This window comes from Tenrec ecaudatus, chromosome X (assembly GCF_050624435.1).
Source record: "Tenrec ecaudatus isolate mTenEca1 chromosome X, mTenEca1.hap1, whole genome shotgun sequence".
NCBI classification, from domain to species: Eukaryota; Metazoa; Chordata; class Mammalia; order Afrosoricida; family Tenrecidae; genus Tenrec; species Tenrec ecaudatus.
Window position 1 is genome coordinate 93,818,692 of NC_134548.1, and position 20,145 is coordinate 93,838,836.

Here is a 20,145-nt window from a genome sequence, read left to right on the forward strand (position 1 = left end):
ATAACACGTGAGTAGAAAAAAGTGAATGCACAAAGGGAAAGAGAAACTTCTGACAAAAACACCACAGCTGGTCATGACTAGGGTCTAATTTAGCACCCAAACAAGTCTTTCTATTCCTACAAAGAGTTACATTCTCAGAAACCTACAGCGATGGCTCCACCCTGTCCTATAGGGTCACTGTATTTTGGTATTTATTTGATGACACTGAGTTTGGATTTTGATTTACATCAGAAGAAATATTCCACTCCTTGTTATCAATGAGTAAATGTGAAATATCTCAAGCATTCTGATTAAATTCGGGAACAAGACACTGATGTATGGAATGACCTGTACTCTTCAAACCTGACCTGAGATGCACAGCCAGTACACACTGATCCAAGATCCCCAAAAGCAATCAGAGGTAAGAAAAATGAAATGCAAGAGAGACTGCAGGTATCCATGTGATGCTCTAATTAAATACATATGAGGGTTATCCTCCAAAACAACCGGAATATTTTTTTCAGAGCCGTATATTTATTTTTTCTACAAAATGACCTTATCACCTTGACCTTCAAAGCTAATCTATTTGTCAAATCTGTGATTCCATTCTGAAAAACATTTTCACACTCATCTGCTTGAATGGCTGACAGCATCTCTATTTTTTTCTTTACCTGACATACATCAAATCGCTGTCCTTTCTTGTCCCTCTTCATTTGCAAATCTCAAAAGGAGGTTGCACCGAGCGAGGTCCGGTGAATAAGGTGTGTGGGTCTAGAGAGGCATGTTGGTTTTTGCCAAAAACTGGCACATTGAGATAGCTGAGTGAGCAGGTACATTGTCTTGGTGGCAAACTGAGTCCCTGATAGGCCACACATCAGACCTTTTTTGTCTCACACTGTAATTTAATCTTCGCAGGACCTCTAATAGAAAGCTTGATTAACCAGTCTGACCTGGTGGAATGAACTCCAAATGCACTAAGAATCCACCATTTTATCCATTCAGGAAGTTGATGGATGTCCAGAAAGAGGTTTGTCATCAATTGGCATTTCACTTTTTTTGAAATGAGAAAACCACTGATGCACATGAGTTTATTCCCAAAGCATTGTCTTGTAAGCTCCGCTCAATATCACAAGAGTTTCTGTGGCATTTTTCATAGTCAGAGAACAAATTTTCATAGCTGCATGCTATTCTCTTATATGTGCCATCACACAAAACAAGGTGCAAGCGAAACTGCTTTTATGGAAAAGTTCACCGTGACCAGAGAGGAAAGCTTCCCAGGCAATGCCACTGGGTGCACTCACACAAAGTGAGTTGCTCAATGCTCCACTAGCAAAATGTGTACCAGGAAAGCTCCACTCCACCCATGGCAATCTGGGCTTTTTTGTTGGGGGGGTACCCCCTCATGTATTCAAAAGTATAGAAATTTCAGATAGCAGTGCTTAGATAATCAGTATAGCAAATTTGGAAGTTGAATTCATGAAAATATAACTAATTAGTACCTGCAGTGGAAAGTATGTCATTCTGTTGGACAGTGTAAGATATGAAAAAATAATAATTTATAAATTATGAAGGGTTCATTGGGGAAGGGGGAGCTGGGAGGGAGTAGGGAAATGAGGAGCTGATGCCAGGGGCTTAAGTGGAGAGCAAATGTTTTGAGAATGATGAGGGCAATGAATGTACAAATGTGCTTTACACAACTGATGTATGTATTGATTGTGATAAGAGTTGTATGAGCCCCTAATAAAACGATTTTTAAAAGAAAGAAAGAGAGTATATCATCCACAAAGGCATCCGTTTACAAAGTATGCCCGAATGAAGACAAATGTGCAGTAACTTGAATGGGGTCAATATGAAAATTTGCAGGTAGACTTAGGAAAAGGGGGACGCAAATACAGATGTATGCTCTGTTGTTCGTTACTGGGAAAGAGAACATGTACTCTAGAGATGTCAATATCCCTCACATTATTCACAGATTTAAAGCTTTACCCATAGTTGTCCAGATGAAAAGCTATCTTCATCTGTCACTTCCTGTGCCCCAAATCAATTCTGGAACTAAGGACAGAAGAAAGAAGGAACAATGCTAACAACTGAAACAGTCCAAATAAGGAATCTGATATCGCCCGCAAAGGCTGAAGGCCTAGCACTCAGGCTAAGACATCCCCTCACTTCCCCCCCTCAATTTCCCCATGGAGGCTTGAGGAACTTGGTGGGTGGGGGTGGCCTGAATTCAGATGAGGAAGGAGACCACCCCTACTCATCTCTGTGGGGCGGGGTGTCTGAATGAGGACTGAGGGCCCTCATTCTCTAGAAGCACAAAGATTTCAGTTACCTCCCCAGATTCTAGGACTCAGAGGGCGTGTTTCTCCACGGTTGTCTGTCTGCAGTCTCACAGACTGGAGGCAGCAACCAGAGGTCCTGAGAGGTGGCCTGGCACCTAGTGGAAGTCCAGGTAAGATGCCGACTGAAAACTGAGTGTTCCATCCACCAGAAAGACAGGGGCTCTGAGAACCTAGTCCCAGAGCCCTGACCCCTCCAGCACCCACTCCCACTGACCTCAGAGCCCCTACTCTAGGTGTGGGCGCCCTCCTACAGGGCTACTAGAACTAGCCTTTCTCTTCCTTCAAATTAGGGATGCCCAGGAAATCCAAACCTTCTTCTGAAACTCGCTGAGGCAACTGAGAGACAGAGGCATGTCCAGGTCCTATCAATCATAGACCCTCCAGTGACTTCTGTAGAACCCCTTCACAGCCCCGCGCCTCCAGCAGTAAAAGCCCCAAGTCTCCCCTCTCCTGCTGGCCTCCAAGGTTGACAGCCGGGGGTGTGGGCAGGAGTCACACCGCCCCTTTTTGGCCGGAGTCCTGTCTGGGAGTCACAGCCCTTGCCCTGCAGAGGGAGATGAGTACAGAAGCAGCCACCTGTCTAGGTGAGAATCCCAAGTTAAAATTGCCGGGCTGGACCCCGAAAACCAGACACTCCATTGAGTCCTGCACCACTGACTCCTCTGTCAGTGGTGGGAGGCCCGAGCCCAGCTATTGTGTCCCAAAGCCACCTCACTTCAGTCTCAAGTCCGAGGAGATGAGCGCCAACCCACCCCCTCTCCTGCTCCTGAGGGGCCTCTGGCCTGACCTGGAGGATGGGAGCAGGTAGGGGGAGCAGGCTTCTTCTAACCCCACTGCGGCTGCCGGAGCAAGACGCAGCTGGCTGCTCCAGGGAAGACTGAAAGGCTAGGAGGCACATGGGGGTGGTTCTACTCTATTCTCTAAGCTTCTTTGCACCGGCATTTGCTCCATGGCGGGGAGTTTGTCTGTTTGTTGGTTTTAAAAGTAGAACTCACGGAGAACCAGATTTTACTCCATGGAGACAGGCTTGATTTTTGTTAGCTATTTCACAAAGAGGAACTAATATTCATGGGCTGATTTATTAAGTTACAGACACTTCCCTAGTGGTTAGAGAGCCCTGATGGTATAGTGGAACATGCATAGGGGTGCTTACTACAAGGTCAGCGGTTTGAACACACCAGCTGCTCTGTGGGAGAAACATGAGGCTTTCTGCTTCCAGAATGATTCACAGTCTCGGAAACTCAGAGGAAGCCAGCCCCTAACAGATCAGTACGGGTCCGGTAGGCACAATTGTACAGCGATAATAAGATCATAGTAAAGTTATAGAAAGCATGAGAGATAGAAGTATTGAAATAAATGGAGTCAGACATAATTCATAGTAGCATGCTCACCTCAGCCCCGCTTGGTGGTCCACGTGGAGGGAGAGAGAGATATTTAATGCTAGCCCAGGCTATTATATTCTCTGGGGACATGCAAGCCCCCTAATTACAGGTGAGGACAAATGTCACAGGAAGGGATTGTGCTATAGGTAATACAGTAATGGGAGGGGGTGATCTAAGCATATCCATGTAATAGGAAGAGGAGGGATTGGGAGTATGCATGTGGCAATATGGGCAGATCCTAGATTTAGGAGGGCAACTTAATTTTGGATGTCACAGAGCCAGTTTGGCCTGTTCCCTGGCTCAACTTATAGAGACCATTATTGGTAGGGCCTCAGGGAGAAATACTTTATTGTCCCCAGCAGCAGGGAGTAGTCCTACCCTGTTGTCTGGTAACTAACTGCCCTCAGGGAGGATATCTATAAGCATCTGACCTCCCCCCACAGGGAACCATCACAAAGGAACAGTTTTACTTTTCCTATACAGTGGCTATGAGTGAGAATTGATTCAATAGCAAGGTTTTTATTGTTGTTTGTTTCTCTTGACATGGGGTCTAGGAGATGTCTGAGAAGACTCAGTCACTTTGTACTCTGGGAGTCTCAGCCCCTCCCCAACCAAGCACCCCTGCAGGTGCTAGGTGGGTCCAAGTCTGACATGTATCCTTACTTTGTCCTCAGGAATCTCCAGAGTTGGGGGCCTTCATCTTAATTACAAAGAGATTGGTCTTCAGTCAGCAGAAGGCAGACTTCCAGGTCACCCCAGGAATCAGAGTAAGTACCAAGACAGCTGCAGGAATCTGCCACCTCGTCCAGTTTCTCTTTGGAGATCCCAAGGAAATGAGGTTTATCACAGAGGGGGAGGGCTGAAAGTTGGTGCCTCTGTCAGTCAAAGGGAAGGGCTTGAATGAGGCCTGCAGGTCCATTAACCACAGGACCTCAACCTGTACTGTTCGCACATCCCGTGCTCTGCCTGAGATGGAGGTCCCATGTTCCCCTTCCCTTCCCTCCCTTCTGTATTGCAGGGAGGGCCAGGGACAAGGGCCAGAATAAGGAGTGGGGCAGCATAGGATATTGAGGAAGCAGGGAGGAGGGGTGGGTAGAAAAAGAAAGAGAATTACTTATATGGGGGATTGAACAAGATATCCTTGGTGATGTTGTTTCTTGATCAGAGCTGTGTAAACATATACAGTGCATTTCTTTGTTTAAAAATCCCTGCCAAGTCTTTATCCCTCAAACCTAAATGGTGGTCTGAGACACGAAGAACATCAAAATAGAGGGGAAAAGTAAGACTGAAATGGACTTTTTTGTCCTTATTGACAAACAAGTTCCTGTCAAACAAACAAAACATCAGAGTAGCAAAGCGAAGGGGACCCAGGTCCTGCTAACAGTGGACATAATGACCTTGTTGGCTATGTCCTAAGGCTGGTGGGATAGTGAGTTACATCTTGGGCTGCTAACCACAATGTGAGTGGTTCAAAACCACCAGTGTCTCCTTGGGAGAAAATGGAGGCTTTTTATTCTCTTCAAGATTTACAGTCTCAGAAACCCACAAGGGCAGCTTTAACCCTGCCTTATAGGGTCACTATGAGTCAGAATCTACTTGGTGTTTGTGGAAGCTCACTGTCACTTCTTGCACAGGGATCTCAAGAGAGTCACCATGCCTCATGGTCAGAAGAGTAAGCACCGTGTCTGTGAGAAACGCAAACAGGCCCCAGGGAAAAGCCAGGATGCCCAGGGTGCTCAGGCCACTGCAGTGGAGGAGGAAGTACCCTCTTCTTCCTCCTCTGTTTTGCGGGACACCCCCAAGAGCTCTCCTGTTGGGTGTGATCTTCGTGAATGGTAACCGAGCCTCTGAAGAAGCCATCTGCAAGTTCCTGAATATGTTGGGAATCTATGCTGGAAGGATGTCCAATATTTTTTGGAGAGCCCAAGCAGCTCCCGTTGTGTGATTTTGTGCTGGCAAGGTGCCTGCAGCACCTGCAGGTGTGCAGCAGTCATCCTCCACGCTATGAACTCCTGTGGGGTCCAAGGGCCTGTGCTGAAACCACCACAATGAAACTTCTGGAGTGTTTGGCCATGCTGAAAGGTGTGAGTCCCTGGGATTTCCCTGCTCCCTATGAAGAGGCTTTGAGAGATGAGCAAAAGAGAGTCCGACAGTGAGTTGCATCCAGGGTCAGTTCTGCTGCTGAAACCACTGAGAGTTCAGGTCCACGTCTAGTGGCTTCATCACCAGAATCCAGTGAAGTGGGAGTAGATTCTTCACAGTAGTTGACAGGGCTGTCAACCTTCCAAGTAGTACATTCTGAAATAACTTAGAGGAAAGAAAATGAAAATATATTATCTTCTGTTGTGTACTAGTAACTTGTAGTTTGTTCTCTCTCAAATGTTGTGCCTTTTGATCTAAGTTTTATTTTGCTTCGGAATGTAAGCTCATCATGGGTTTTTTTTTTTTTTGGTTGTTGTTTATAAGAGTTAGCATCGTCAGTAAGGTTAATCCTTACCTGTTCCTCCTCTTGGAGAACAGAGATATAATGATGATTGGAGCTCTCATGATACGTGATTAGCGTCTCCTTGTGAGCAGGACTCGCAATATTCTGTTTGCTCCTGTCTGATTAAAAAAAAAAAAGAGTTAGCATTGCCATCTAAAATGACTTGAAAAAAACTTCAACATTCCTTTATGTTTTAAAAGTAGGCAATGTGGCATTGAGATAACCCCAGATTAAGGCAGTTAGGATCTCAAATGAAAGGAAAAAAATGTTAACTATAGAAGTACGTGGGGTGCCTTATCCTACTTATTCTTGTTTGTAAAATTAAAATTATATGCGCACACACAACTGGATTTGATTACATTAGTTAGGAGTTGTTTTGTGTTTTAGTTGAACACTGCCTATTCTCTGAAATCTACTGGTTTAAAAACAAAGACATTTTAAAATTGTGATGACATGGTTGTCTTTTCTGAGTTCAAAATAATCAGATGCTCACAATTAAACACAATATTTCCCCAGCAGTTGCAAAATTCTTTCTATTACAGTACATACATTCCCACAATCCAACAAAGTGTGTTGATCAGTCACACTTTGCAGATGAAGAACTTGTATAAACCTCAAGTTCACGAGCTTGGTAAGTAACATCACTGGACTGGACTCCTTGTCAGAATCTATCTGGACCACAAATTTCCAGGATTTTATGCTAGAGGCATGCCATGTGCCACTTAAACTATTTTCCTCTCATCACCAAAAAAATGTGTCTTATTGGATATAGGAATCTGCCAAATTAGAAGAATATGAAAATAGAAGTAGGCATCAGAAAAAAGAATACCAAACCATTGCCATTGGGTCATTTTGATTCATAACAAATCTGTAAGACAGTATAAAGCCCCTTAGGGCATCAGAGACTGAATCTTTACAGGAACCAGGCAATCTCATCTTTCTCCTGTGGAGTGTCAACTGGGTTTGAACCACAGCGCTCGCAGCTACAAATCCCATGCTTATACCATAGAGCCATCAGGAAAGTTAATATGGGTGGCAGGATTGTTGTCTACATACCGAATGTGAGATAAACTTAAGAGTCACAAAATGATGCTGGGGAGCCCCTGCTCATAGAAAGTAAATATTTTCAAACACGCTTACATAAAGACTAAGTCTGGTGTTGAGGGGAAGGATGTGTGTTTTCTCTGAAGGCCCACTTTTCCTGTCTTGGGCTGCATTCCTCTAGGACAAGGACACATGCATTGCAAGGGATGGTGAAGAGAACCTGCTCACGAGTGGCATGGATGTGACATTTCATCGGAACCCTTTCATTAATGATAGGGAGGCAAGAGGAGGACGTTAATGAGTGAAGACAGGGCAGCACCAAGGACGTAGGGATCCTAGCAACCTAGGTGACCCTGGGCAGTGCTGTTAGATGAGCAACCTTTGACTTACTTTAAGCAATCTCAGAGATCCAAAACTAATGCCAAGCCAGTGTCTTTCAAAATGGGTGTTAGAACCCCCTGGGGATGCTAGTCAATCCAGGGTTGTGGGCTACAAGAGCAGGTACCTACACTTGATCCTGTCTTATGGGTCATAGTACAAACATTTTTAATTGCTGAGGTGGGGCACTGAGGTGTTTTGTTTTGTTTTTTCCCTGAAAAAGAAGTGGTAAATCAAATAAGTTTGGGAAACTATGGTCTAAGCAGACATACAAGCTTGCTCAAAATCAACAAGTGGAGGCTGAGTGAGGACTGAGGGGGGATTCTTCCCTAGAACATGGGTGCCCACAGGTCTGGGCATACACTGTCAGATCTGGGAGAGGCCAGGTAAGTCTAACCAGATGCCACGACACCTGGATTCCCTCTCTAAAAACTCAGCCCCTTTGCACGTTTCAGGAATTTGAATACCTTTGCATGAGGTCATCAGTTTCTGGTCAGCCAAGGGTAGAGTTCCAGAATTTGTCTACTTTCAAGATGAGGACCCTGAAATGAGAAATGAGGGGGACTGTCTATTTCAGAACAGTGGGCACTTGACTAAGTCCAGTAGGCCTCACAAAGCCACATCAAAACTGTCTGTTGATCTCTAGTTTTCATAACCTCTGGTAGGTACTCTCAGGTGGTGAAGGCCTTCGTGTATCAGTAGAGATCCATAATCTGCCAAAGGACAGGATCTTCACAGGCCTTAACTGGATTCACAATGAGGACCCTGAATACTGATGAGTAGATTCTGTCCCATCCTCTCCCCCCCGCAAACTGAGGGGGTTGCACGGAGCCCAACTTATAGGCAGGCCTGGAAAGCCTTCTCTGGCACACTACCCACTTTTGAGCCTCATGGAGGTAAGAACCTGGCTCAGGTTGGAAATCAGGTCAATAGTGGCAAGAGTCGCGGGCTCTTCTAGATATTGAAGTGAGGATTTTCAGGGAAAACTGAAGTGAACACCGACTCTAGAAGAGTGGGATTCCACAGAAACAAGCCACTCTGTCAACCCTCATAAGGCCCAAGCAGTGGAGTCTGGGTATGACTCATTCAGAAAGCTGCCTTGGATGTCCCAGGAAGACAATGGCTTTCTTCTAAAAGGGCTGGTCCCCATTGCTCCAAGACATGAATGCAATGTACCGGCATGAAGCAGGGAACCAAAAGATAGGTCTGCAGGGTGGGCCCCTGTCCCAACTATGTGGACACTCCACCCCTTCCCCCCAGAATAATTTGCTTCAGAGGACAGCACTAAAGCTATAGCTCATGGAGAGGGGCATGTCTGTTCAGGCAACACATGAGACAAGGAAGAAGGAAGAAGAGAGTGGAACACATCCTGTTCCACCAAGGCCAGAGAACGATATACCTGCTCAGAGTAGCCAATGCGCAGAAAGCACCATAGGGCCAGCCCCAAGATGAGACACTAGATCCCTCACTGACCCATAGCACTATGAGGGACAACACTGGAGGCACAGTGTGGGAATTGCGCTGGATCTGACCCCACCACACCTGGGTGAAATGCTAATGGCGTGCAACAGAGCAGCAAGGGGAGCAAAGCAATGAAGTCCCCAGAAATATAAAAAATCGACTTCTGGGCCAGGGCGTGGTACCCCGTAAGACTGGAATAGAAAACACTCCTAAAGGTCAACAAACAGACCTGGAACTATTTGTAGGCTTTTCTTTTTTCCTCGTTGACTTCTGTTGTTTTTGTTGTTTCCTTTTGCTGTTTGATTTTTCTCTATCTTGTTTTTGTGCTTATTATTGTCTCTGCATGCCTCTCTAGATAAGATAGGTGGGATAAATAACCTGGGGGAGAAAACAACTATGGTTCCAGTGGACATGGGAGAGGGGGAGGCAGGGGAAAGGAAGTGGGTGTTAACAAACCAAGGGACAAGGGAACAAGAAGTGAACTGAACTCGATGGTGAGGAGGGCATAGGAAGCCTGATAAGGCTTGATCAAGGGCAGTGTAACTGAGAGGAATTACCGAAACCTGCATGGATGCCTATATGGTATTGGGACAAGAGGAAAGTAAAAGGAAACAGAGGAAAGTACTAGAAAGCAAATGGGCATTTATGGAGGTCTAAACACAGGCATGAACACATGTAAACATATGTATATATAACGTTAGGTAAACAGATCTATGGAAATATGTTAAGTATGAAGGTAGCAGGTGGACACTGGGCCTCTACTCAAATACTACCTCAATGCAAGAACACTTTGTTCTAATAACCTGGCATTCCATGATGCTCAGCTTACCGACAAAATCACTGAAGACAAAAAGGCTGCATAAGTAAATGTGGTGAAGAAAGATGATGGTGCCTGGCTATCAAAAGATATAGCATCTGGAGTCTTAAAGGCTTGAAAATAAAGGGCTACCCATCTAGCTGAGAAGCAAGAAAGCCCACATGGAAGAGAAACACCAGCCTGTGTGGTCATGAAATGTCAATAGGATCAGGCATCAAAGACCCAAAACAAAAAATCATATCAATGTGAATGAGAGGGCTTGCTGAGCGGAGACCCAAAGTCCATCTGTAGACAATTGGACACCCCCTTAGAGAAGGGGCACAAGAAGGTGGCAAACCAGCCAGCGTGTAGTACAACACAGATGAAACATACAACTTTTCTCTAGTTCTTTAATGCATTCCCCCACCTCCAGTCACTATCATGACCACAATTCTACCTTACAAATCTGATTGGAATAGAGCATGTACACAGGTACAGATAAGAGCTGGAAACATAGGGAATCCAGGACAGATAAACCACTCAGGACCAATAATGAGATTAGTGATACTAGAAAGGTAAGGGGAAGGTGGGAGGAGAGAGGGGTGACTGATCATAGTGATCTATCTATAATCCCCTCCCAGGGGAACAGAGGACACAAAAGTGGGTGAAGGGAGACATCAGTCAGTGTAAGACATGAAAAATAATAATTTATAAATTGTCAAGGGTTCTGGAGGGAGGGAAGGTGCGGTGGGAGACAAAATAATGAGGAGCCAATGTCAATGTTTCAAGTAGAAAGAAAATATTTTGAAAATGATGATGGCAATAAATACACAAATGTGCTTGAGATAATGGATGGATGTATGGATTGTGATAAAAGCTGTATGAGTCCCCAATAAAATAAATTAAGAAATAAAATAAAAGGCCTGGTTCCAAATCAACCAAGAGTGAAAACCGTGAGTAAGGACAAAATCCACTACTCTCTTCAGAAACCAGGAATCAGTAGAGTACTGCCCTTATTGTGAGTTCTGGGAGCCTTGGGCAGAGTTGTCAGCCTAAAGTGGCTGCTCATTTCCACCAGACTTGGTGTCAGGGATGGAAGGCCCTTGGTTTTCGGCTGGGGGACTCTGGTAATCGGGGAAAGAGTCCTAGACCTCCCCTGAGTGAGAACGACCAGGGCCACTGATGACAGAAACATGGAGCCCCATAGTCTCACCACCGGCTACCAAACCAGGGGAGCCTTAAACAAAGGGAACTAATGGTGTTCACACTTTTTTTATGCCTCCCTGGTTTTAGGAATGTGAGGACCTTGATCTGATGGGAAGGGATTCAGATTAGCAGAGGGAGGGTTTCCAAGTTGTGCTAGCTGTCAATATAAAGACCCTAAGAACTGTGGTGACCACCCTGGATAACAAAGTCACTACCACATAGTCCCTCCCACACTGACAGGCCTGGAACACCCTAAGCATATACGCTAGCCAAAGGACTCCTCATTTCCTTCTCAGGGACTAATCTCAGCTCAGCAGGTGGAAAAGGCTTAATCCACCGCCATGGATTTGACCCTCAAGGGGGCCCTATCAGACAGCATAGACCTGTCTCTCTGGGCTTTTGAGATTACAAACCTTTACAGGAGTAGATTGCCTCCTCTTTCTCCTACAGTGATTTTCAACAGCTGACCTTGGGGCCCAACACATGAGGCTCAAGGAAGCAGAATCCCTCTAACCTCGAAACTCACCCTTCCTCAAAAGGGGCAACAGAGAATCCACCGATTGGGAGAAGATAGTCAGTAATAGTACATCAGGTAAAGGGCTAATCTCCAAAATCTATAGAAAACTTCAACATCTTAACAAGGAAAATACAAATAATCCAGTTTTTAAAATGGCCCCATGACATGAATTCACCAAAGATGACATCCAGGCAACCAACAACCATATGAAGAAATGTTCATGTTCACTAGCAGTAAGAGAAATACAAATTACTACCTCATACTGTCATGTGAAGTAAAATTCAATAAATCAGAAAACTATAAATGCTGGACAGGCTATGGAGGGTTAGGGACGCTTTGGCATTGGTGATGGGACTGGAGAACTCTACAACCGCCGTGGAAATCATTATAAAGAACTGCCTTGAAACAATGCAAACACAGGTATCTACAGGTAGACAATTTGCTGCTGTGTTTATACCCTACAGAAATAAAGAGTACGACACAAACAGACATAAGCACCTTTATGTTTATAGCAGCATTTTCCATAATAGCAAAACCATGGCAACAACCAAAAACTCCTATTATAAAGGAATGGGTAAACTCTGGTACATCAATGCAATGGAATATTATGCATCGGTAAAAAGCATTGACGGCTCACTTAAACACTGTAAGACATGGACAAAACTGGAGAACATTATGCCTAGCAACTTAGTCAATCTTACAAAGGTAAGTATTTAATAACACCATTAGTATAATGGAAAACAAAGAAAAAATAAACAGGGTTTCTATACCAAAAGACTATGAAGAAATCAGGGTTGGGGGAGGGCAAAGGATATGGAGGAGGGAAGGAGGAAGGATGGGGTAAAGGGCAAGAAAGAAAACCACATATAGAGAGTGTTTAACAGAATATGGTTGCTAATTTCATTTCTTTCTTTCTGTTTTTATCAGCTCGACTCCCATGTGATTTTGTTTTGTGTTCACTCAGATCCATCGTACATGCGCTGTGTGCAACTCACTGATCCCACTGACCGTCTGTGCTCAAACCAGGACAAAGGTTCATTCGAATGGCTTGTCAGGATCAGGTGGCCATTGAGAAATAGTTCAATAAAAGCCCCTGGTTTCTAGGCAGTTCAGATACAGAGTTGCCTGGGGCAAAATTCTATGTGGGCAAGTAATCACAGGAAATCCACCATGCTCATGTAGATCTGTAGGCACACACGGAAAATTATTCTGTTTGGTTGTTTGAGATGCCCTTGTTTGCCATGGAAGACTCCCAAGTACGGGTCATGTTTCCTTTTCCTCCTTTTTTAGCCTCTCAGACAATTTTGAGGGATAAGGGACCTGGAGGGTTGTTTTTTTTTGTCTTGAATTTTCTTTAAGAAACACACCATATGTTTACCCAGTCCATCCCAAGAAATGAAATCGACAACAATATCCTGTGAAACCCTCCACCTATGTGGTTTTCTCTCTAAACCCCCCACCCTGGCCCCCATCCTTCCTCCTTCTCTCCTCAAGATCCTGTGTACCTCTCTTCCTGTTCCCTCCTCTGTCCCTGGCCGCATGGTAGTCACCAAAGTCTTTTTTTTTGGTGTATAAACTATGTTTCTATTTCTTAGTTTTCCTTATGATAATGAAATTATTGTTTTCTTTGTAAGATTGACTACATTTTTCCCATGTCTTGTGCTGCTTCAGGGGAGGTTTCATTTGTTTGATGCATAATATTTCATCGTGTGGATGTGCCAGACTTTCTTTATCCAGTTGACTTCCTTTCTGAGATGGGCTGTATAAATATATACAGCGTGATTGTGGCTTATCCCACAAACCGAAATAGTGGTCTGAGTGGATAAACATTAAAAAGGGTGAAGAAGTAAAACTGATACAGATTTGGAGTCTTTAGTGACTAACAAGTTCATTTCAAACAAAGAAAACAAAACAAAAAACCCTCAAAACTCACTACCTTGCAGTCGATGCTAACTCATGGTGACTCAATAGGACAGGGTAGAACCACCACTGTGAGGGTCCAAGACTAACTTGTTACAGGAGGAACCCGTCCTTTTCCTGCAGAGCTGATGCTGGCTTCAGACTGCTGACCTTACATTTAGCAGCCCATTCGGTACAACTCAGTCAGCAGGGCTTCCAGGCCCTGTCAAAGGGAAATGTGCTCAAGTGGGAAGAGAACGCTTTGAAAATGATGAGGACAGCGTATGTGCAAATGTGCTTGACACGCTGGATGAATGCATGGATTGTGATAAGAGATGTACGAGCCCTCAATTAAAGTATTTAATAAAAATTCTTTAAAAAGAAAATGTTTTAAAAAATATGATGACAACATGTGTACAGATGTGCTTGACACAAGAGCCCCCAGTAAAATTAACTTAAATTTTAAAATTGAAATGTGGGGCCCAGAGTGAGGATGATGGAGGCATGTACCAGAGGATCTCAACTGCCTATCACAGCTTTTGTTAGATTGGGAGAAGGAAGGCAAGCTTACTGTTAGGCAGCTTAGCCTAGGGAATTGGGAAGTCCATTGACGCATGCCCAGTTGTGCCAGCAGAGGACAAAGCTGGATTTTCCCGCCGGTGGGCTCGGATGGGCGTTACACCTGGAGCAGCCCACCTGGGCCAGGTGATAGCAATTCAGCCAGTGGGAGCGGCCTGGGGTCGTTCACCACGCCTACCCCAGGAACCCTTAAGAAGGCAGGAACCAAGAGGGAGAGGGGCTTGCTTGGGCGGTCTGGTCATCTTCGTGGGAGGAGAGAGATCCTTGCGTGTCCAGGAGCAGTCTCTGCCAGGCCGCATGGTCAAAGGAATCCTAATGGGTGTCGCGTAAAACCTGAAGCTTCTTTTAACTCTCATTAAATTCACTTGGATCACGAGCCCGGTGAAATCTTTCTCGCGCGGAGCCAAGGACCGAGGCTGAAATCTTGTCCAGGAGAGAGAGACCTAACACGTACCTTGGGCGCATAGAAGAATACGACCAGTTGAGATGCAAAAGCGGCAAAAGGAGTTTATTTGCTAGCTCCAGCTAGGCCTCCTCTCTCTGCTGCCCGGCACAGCGAGGACTCAGCGTCCAAAAGGAATCGGCTCAGAGCGCTTTGTTCCCTGGATTTTTATAGGGCCAGGGACAAGGGGGCAGTCCAGGGTTGCTCTTCTTTAAACTTATTGGAGATAACTTCTGCCACCAGCATTGTCCAGAAGTGATTGGTGAGTAGGTTCACGCGAGCTTTCCTGATTGGTCAGTCACTGATGTGTTGCATCAGTGACCAGAAACTTGAAACCGAAACCGAAACTGAAACCAAGGCCTACCTCAAACCCGGGCTTTCATACAGCCTGTTTTAACTTTTACTCTGCTGATTCTAGCAGTTGCACACCATTGCCCTACACTTTCAGCCTTTAAAACATCAAAAAAATCTGGACAAGGGTGGCCAGAGGAGGGAAACTGGTTTCTCCCTTGTTGGGTCTCAGAATGTACAAGGCTTCAAATTAGAGATAGTGTTAGGTCTCTCTTGGCTAGATTTCAGCCTCGGTCCTTGGCTCCGCGCTAGAAAGATTTCACCGGGCTCGTGATACAAGTGAATTTAATGAGAGTTAAAAGAAGCTTCAGGTTTTACGCAGCACCCACAGGATTCCTTTGACCATGCAGCCTGGCAGAGACTGCCCCAGGTCACGCAAGGATCTCTCTCCTCCCACGAAGACAACCAGACCGCCCAAGCAAGCCCCTCTCCCTCTTGGTTCCTGCCTTCTTAAGGGTTCCCGGGGGAGGCATGGTGAATGACCCCAGGCCGCTCCCATTGGCTGAATTGCTATCACCTGGCCCAGGTGGGCTGCTCCAGGTGTAACGCCCATCCAAGCCCACCGGCGGGAAAATCCAGCTTTGTCCTCTGCTGGCACAACTGGGCATGCGTCAATGGACTTCCCAACTCCCTAGGCTAAGCTGCCTAACAATAGGAGTGAAGTCAAGAGAGAGAAGAGTCCCAGACTCTGTCCAAAGTCAAAAGGAAGATCCAGAGTCACTTATTGCTGACTGGAGGGAACAGGGAGAGCCTAACCCTGCACTTGCTTTTAGCCTTTGCCTTTTTAAAGCTAGGCAGGCCTGTTGAGCTGAGACTTCCTCACTTCCATGGATAGATCAGATCAAAGGGAAGGGAGATCTTTGGTCTGGAGGTGCAGCCAGTTATCTGTAGAAGGAATGAGTCCCAGTCCCTCCATGGGGCCATTCAGGATCCTGAATGATGATTGAGGCCTCCCAGGAAGCCCAGGTGGAATAGGTCCTACTGGGCATCAGCACTTGCGCTGCACACCGGGCAACGGCGAGGGCCCCATGGCTTCTTCCTTTCCTGCTGGAAGCTCTCTGGAACTCAGGAGGGCCAAGTTCAGAGTAGGAGAGGGGGAAGGACCTAGATCCTGCCCATCATTGATCTGATGACCCTGAAAGTGGACTGACAGGGCACATTCAGCCCTGTTCAGAGGAATCCCCGGGGGTTACCCCAGCAGGCCCCAGATAGGGATTGTAGGGTATATCAGAAACCTCACTCTAGTTTCCTCGATAAAGTTCTCAAGGGACAGGGCAGGCCTTGTGGGTTCCCAGAGTAGTGCCCACAAGTAGAACTGTAAAGGACCCTCCCGTGAAATTTAGGGAAGTTCCTTCCTGTCCAAAGTGCACTCACCATCTTATCAATCTTCCTCCATGAGGCCCACATCATCTGTCCTCCTGCCCCTCCCACCTGCAGTTTTGATCAGCAGCCCCACACCTCATGGTCATGCTCTGTGGCCTTGAGAAACTCTTGAGAAGCACTGCCAGGCCCAAGCTATGTCTCTCAATTCTAGGAATTCCCGAGACCCACTCTGAAACTAGGGTTTTGTGCTAAGATTCATGATTTGATCTTCAATTCATTTCCAGCTCCCCATGAAGAGGATTTTTGAGATGAGGAAGAGAGGGTGCGAGCCAGAATTGCAGGCTGGGAAGGCACTACTGCAATGGCCAGTGCTGTTTCAGGGACTTTCCAGCAACAACTCTTGTCCCAAGTGAAGTCCAAGGAGGATTTCTTGCTTTATTGCTGAAAAGAACAGTTGATCTTCTAAATTGTGAAGATGAGGTGTGTTGGAGGGAAAAAATGTTTATCTGCTTTGTTTTCCTATTCGATATAAGTAGCTGTATTGTTTCACTCACACACACAACATGCATACACACACACACACTTATGCTGTTATGTGCTGTGTCAGTCTGGGAAGACTAGAGAAACAAATCTGTGGACACTCATATGTGTATAAGAAAGAGGTTTATATACAAGAGCAATTGAACATTGAGAAAACATCCCAGCCCATTCCAGATCTAGTCCATAAGTTTGATATTTGCCCATATGTCTGATACCAATCTATAAAGTCCCCTTCAGACTCACAAAACACATGCAACGACGCCGAATGTAGAAGATCACAGGCCAGTGGGTAGAAAGTCTTTGGATCCAGTGTCATTGGAAACATCTCAGCGCTGGCAGGGGTGTCTGCATTAGGGTGAGTCCATGTGTCTTGTCAGCTGCTATGTCTCCCAAGGTGTGAACAGAGAGAGGGAGGTGTCTCCCGCCTTCTAGGAGGAAGTACCAGATTTCCCAAAATTCTCAGGAGAAGGCTATTCCCACACAGAAGCCCCATCTGATTGACAAGCTAGACTCTACCCCTACACTCATAATTCTCAAATTGACAAAGGATGATATATCTACCACATGTACTCCCAAATATTTTTACATGGTCCTGCACCATCCTCAAAATCGTCCAGTTTGAGCCTATTGTTGAAGCCACTGTATCTGTCCATCTAGTTGAGGATCTTCCTCTTCTTTGCCAAGGTGTCTGAGAGAAAGTCTGCTGTCCTTGAATCTAAGGAGCATTCTGCTAGTATTTTTGCCAAGACAGATTTGTTTGTGATTCAGGGAGTCTATCAGACCTTCAGTACTCTTCCCCCAGCACCATAATTCAAATGTATCAATTCTTCTTTGATCTTCCTTATTAATTAGGGCCAGGCACACTTTCGTCTACAAAGGGAAATCTTTGCTCTTTCATACTGTAAAGAGGCCTTTTGCAGCAGGTTTGTCCAATGAAACACCTACTTTGGTTTCTTGATTGCTACTCCCACAAACACTGATTTTGGATCCAAGCAAGAGGAAATCCTTGACACTGTCAATATTTTCTCCTTTATCATGATCTCATATATTGCTCCAGTTAGGAGGATTTTGGTGTTCTTTACATTGCCTTGTAATCAATACTGAAGGCTGCAGTATTTGATTTTCATCAGCAAGTGCTTTAAGTCCTCCTCATTTCCAATAAGCAAAATTGTGTCATCGGTGTATCAAACATTTTTAATAATAAGCCTTCCTCCAGTCCTGATATCAAGCTATTTCTCTCTTTTCTTTTTCTTTTCTTTTTCTTTTTGAAATCCACCGAGGGGGTGCACCGTTTCTGGAAGTACTGCAATACCAGGTCGATGTGTGGAGTGGACGGAGCAAGCTCCTATTCCAACTCCCTGCTCCAAAAATCCATTTAATATATTGTCCTCGGAGAGAGGACGTATCAGATATTAAACTGATAAGAACAGATACTACACTTGATCTTAGCCAAAAGGTCGAGAAGCAGTGACCAATCTATTTCTCATATGGCCCAGCTTCCTGGATTATTTGCGCAGCATGCAGATTGAATCACATGGTGAGAGGATGCCATCCTGACACAGGCTTTTCCTGATATTTTCCCCTTATTCTGTTTGAACAGTTGTTTCTAATTTATTATAGGTTTTGCATGAGCACAATGAAGTATTCTGGAATCCCTATTCTTTTTAATGTTTTTCCTAGTTTGTTATGATTCACACAATTGAATGCTTGTACATAGTGAACCAACATAAGCAAATATGTATGTATGCATGTGTGTACACATTCAAAATCAACACCCACTTCCATCAAGTGGATTCCGAGTCACGGTGACCTTATACAGGGTTTCCAGTTTTCCTTTACAAGAGCTGATAGTCTCAACTTTACTCTGCAGAAGAACTGGTTGAACTGCCAACGTTGTGTTTAGTGGTCTGCTTTCCTGCCAATGGCACCTTGTGTGTGTGTCCTTCAAAGAGATCTTAGGATAATTGCATAAACAGAGAAGGGAATTTTCCCATGAACATGTTCATGCATGTGTGCACACATACACACACACAGCCTCCAAAAAAATTGTGAAAAAATTCCATTATTTTTCAATGCCATTGTTCCACAGATGTTTGACCTTCTCCTATACTGACACAATATATATATGAGTACATATCTGTTTATCAATATCTCATACAACTAAGTTTATGTGGGTGTTTTTTCAAATGTTTATCTTAATTGAGGATGTGTTTTGTATAGAATCTAAGCTTATAAATGTCACAAACCACACATTTATTCATTGTTCATTAGGATTAAGATGAAACATTTTGTTATTTTAAAAATAGATTGAAATATTTTTTATCTTTTTGTCTTGGGCTTGGGTTCTACAATAAGATGGCATGCCATTGGCACAGGGCTTGACATGAAAAAGTGAGTAAAATATAGTAAAATAATTGGAATCATGAAATCAGGGGTGGGGTATAGGTAGAATAAAGAGTATTCAATTCTAAGCCTTTCTTATTCTCTTTACTCTTAATAAAGTTACAAATGTATGCCTCAATTTGATTAGCATCTTCAAAATGGATGAGAAATTGATTCATATATTAGGTGTAATCACTGTCTCATTGATTCTCCAAACTTTAACTAGCTTAATTATTTCAATGATTAATTCAGTGAAGGCTCCCTGCTAGTCCAGGGAATGTTACAACATGGACGATGGAAGTACCGCCCATAGACATGTTGATGCTAGTAGTCGCAGTCATATAGGGAGACACTGAGATTCCCACCACTACCTAAAGGACAAGTAAGAAGCAGGAGAGTGGATAGGGGGAAAGCAGGATCACACTACCAACTGTACTATAAGTGGGGCAAGTGTGCACATCCAACCTGGACCACTAAATTCATGGCAAGTGTGTTAGATGGGGTTCTCTAGAGAAACAAACCCAGGACACCTATGAATATATATATATATATCACAAAGGAATATTACAGCTAATTTGTCCACACTCACTTCCGTGGAACAGTTAATAAGTTAATATACTGGAAGTCCTTTGATTCATTAGGAATGCTGGGTCCAAGGTCAAGGGAGAAGACAACAGAGTCTGCCCCAGGGCAATGCAGACAGTCTGCCCACAGGCATCAAACCACAGGGCGGGTCACCAGCAGTCAACAGCTCAGGAGTTTAGTGAAGCAGGCCTGGATGGGATATTGAACTCAAGCAATGCAAGACAACAAGATCCACCAGCCTCAAGCGCAAGCGATGTTTACACCAATCGCGTGGCAGAGTAAGTCTCAAAGGAACCTCAAGCTGTAGTGGTATGATCCATGGGTTGGCTGTCCCACTGGCAGTGTACCTGAAAAGATAAGGCAGAGAACTAGCTAAAGCAGCCCCATGATGGTCAGATCACCAGAGAGCAAGAGAGAGAGGGGTGGATTTTCTTGAGCCATGCATTTCTTTGTCCTC

The 20,145-nt window shown here is 44.7% G+C and overlaps 1 protein-coding gene and 2 non-coding genes across 3 annotated transcripts in view; 2 read left to right on the forward strand and 1 right to left on the reverse strand.

Moving 5' to 3' along the window:
- The first annotated feature begins 5,353 nt into the window (after positions 1 to 5,353).
- LOC142433529 (uncharacterized) overlaps positions 5,354 to 20,145 on the forward strand; it is a 28,459-nt gene continuing 13,667 nt past the window's right edge. The window contains 4 exon segments of the mRNA XM_075538400.1: positions 5,354 to 5,535; positions 5,661 to 5,852; positions 12,052 to 12,292; positions 14,682 to 14,769. Coding sequence (XP_075394515.1) covers positions 5,354 to 5,535; positions 5,661 to 5,852; positions 12,052 to 12,292; positions 14,682 to 14,769 — 703 coding nt within the window.
- Positions 6,175 to 6,309, forward strand: LOC142435302 (U8 small nucleolar RNA). The gene has a single exon (XR_012781382.1). It is a non-coding gene; the product is annotated as a U8 small nucleolar RNA (small nucleolar RNA).
- On the reverse strand, positions 18,000 to 18,190 carry LOC142435137 (U2 spliceosomal RNA). Its single transcript, XR_012781269.1, has one exon. It is a non-coding gene; the product is annotated as a U2 spliceosomal RNA (small nuclear RNA).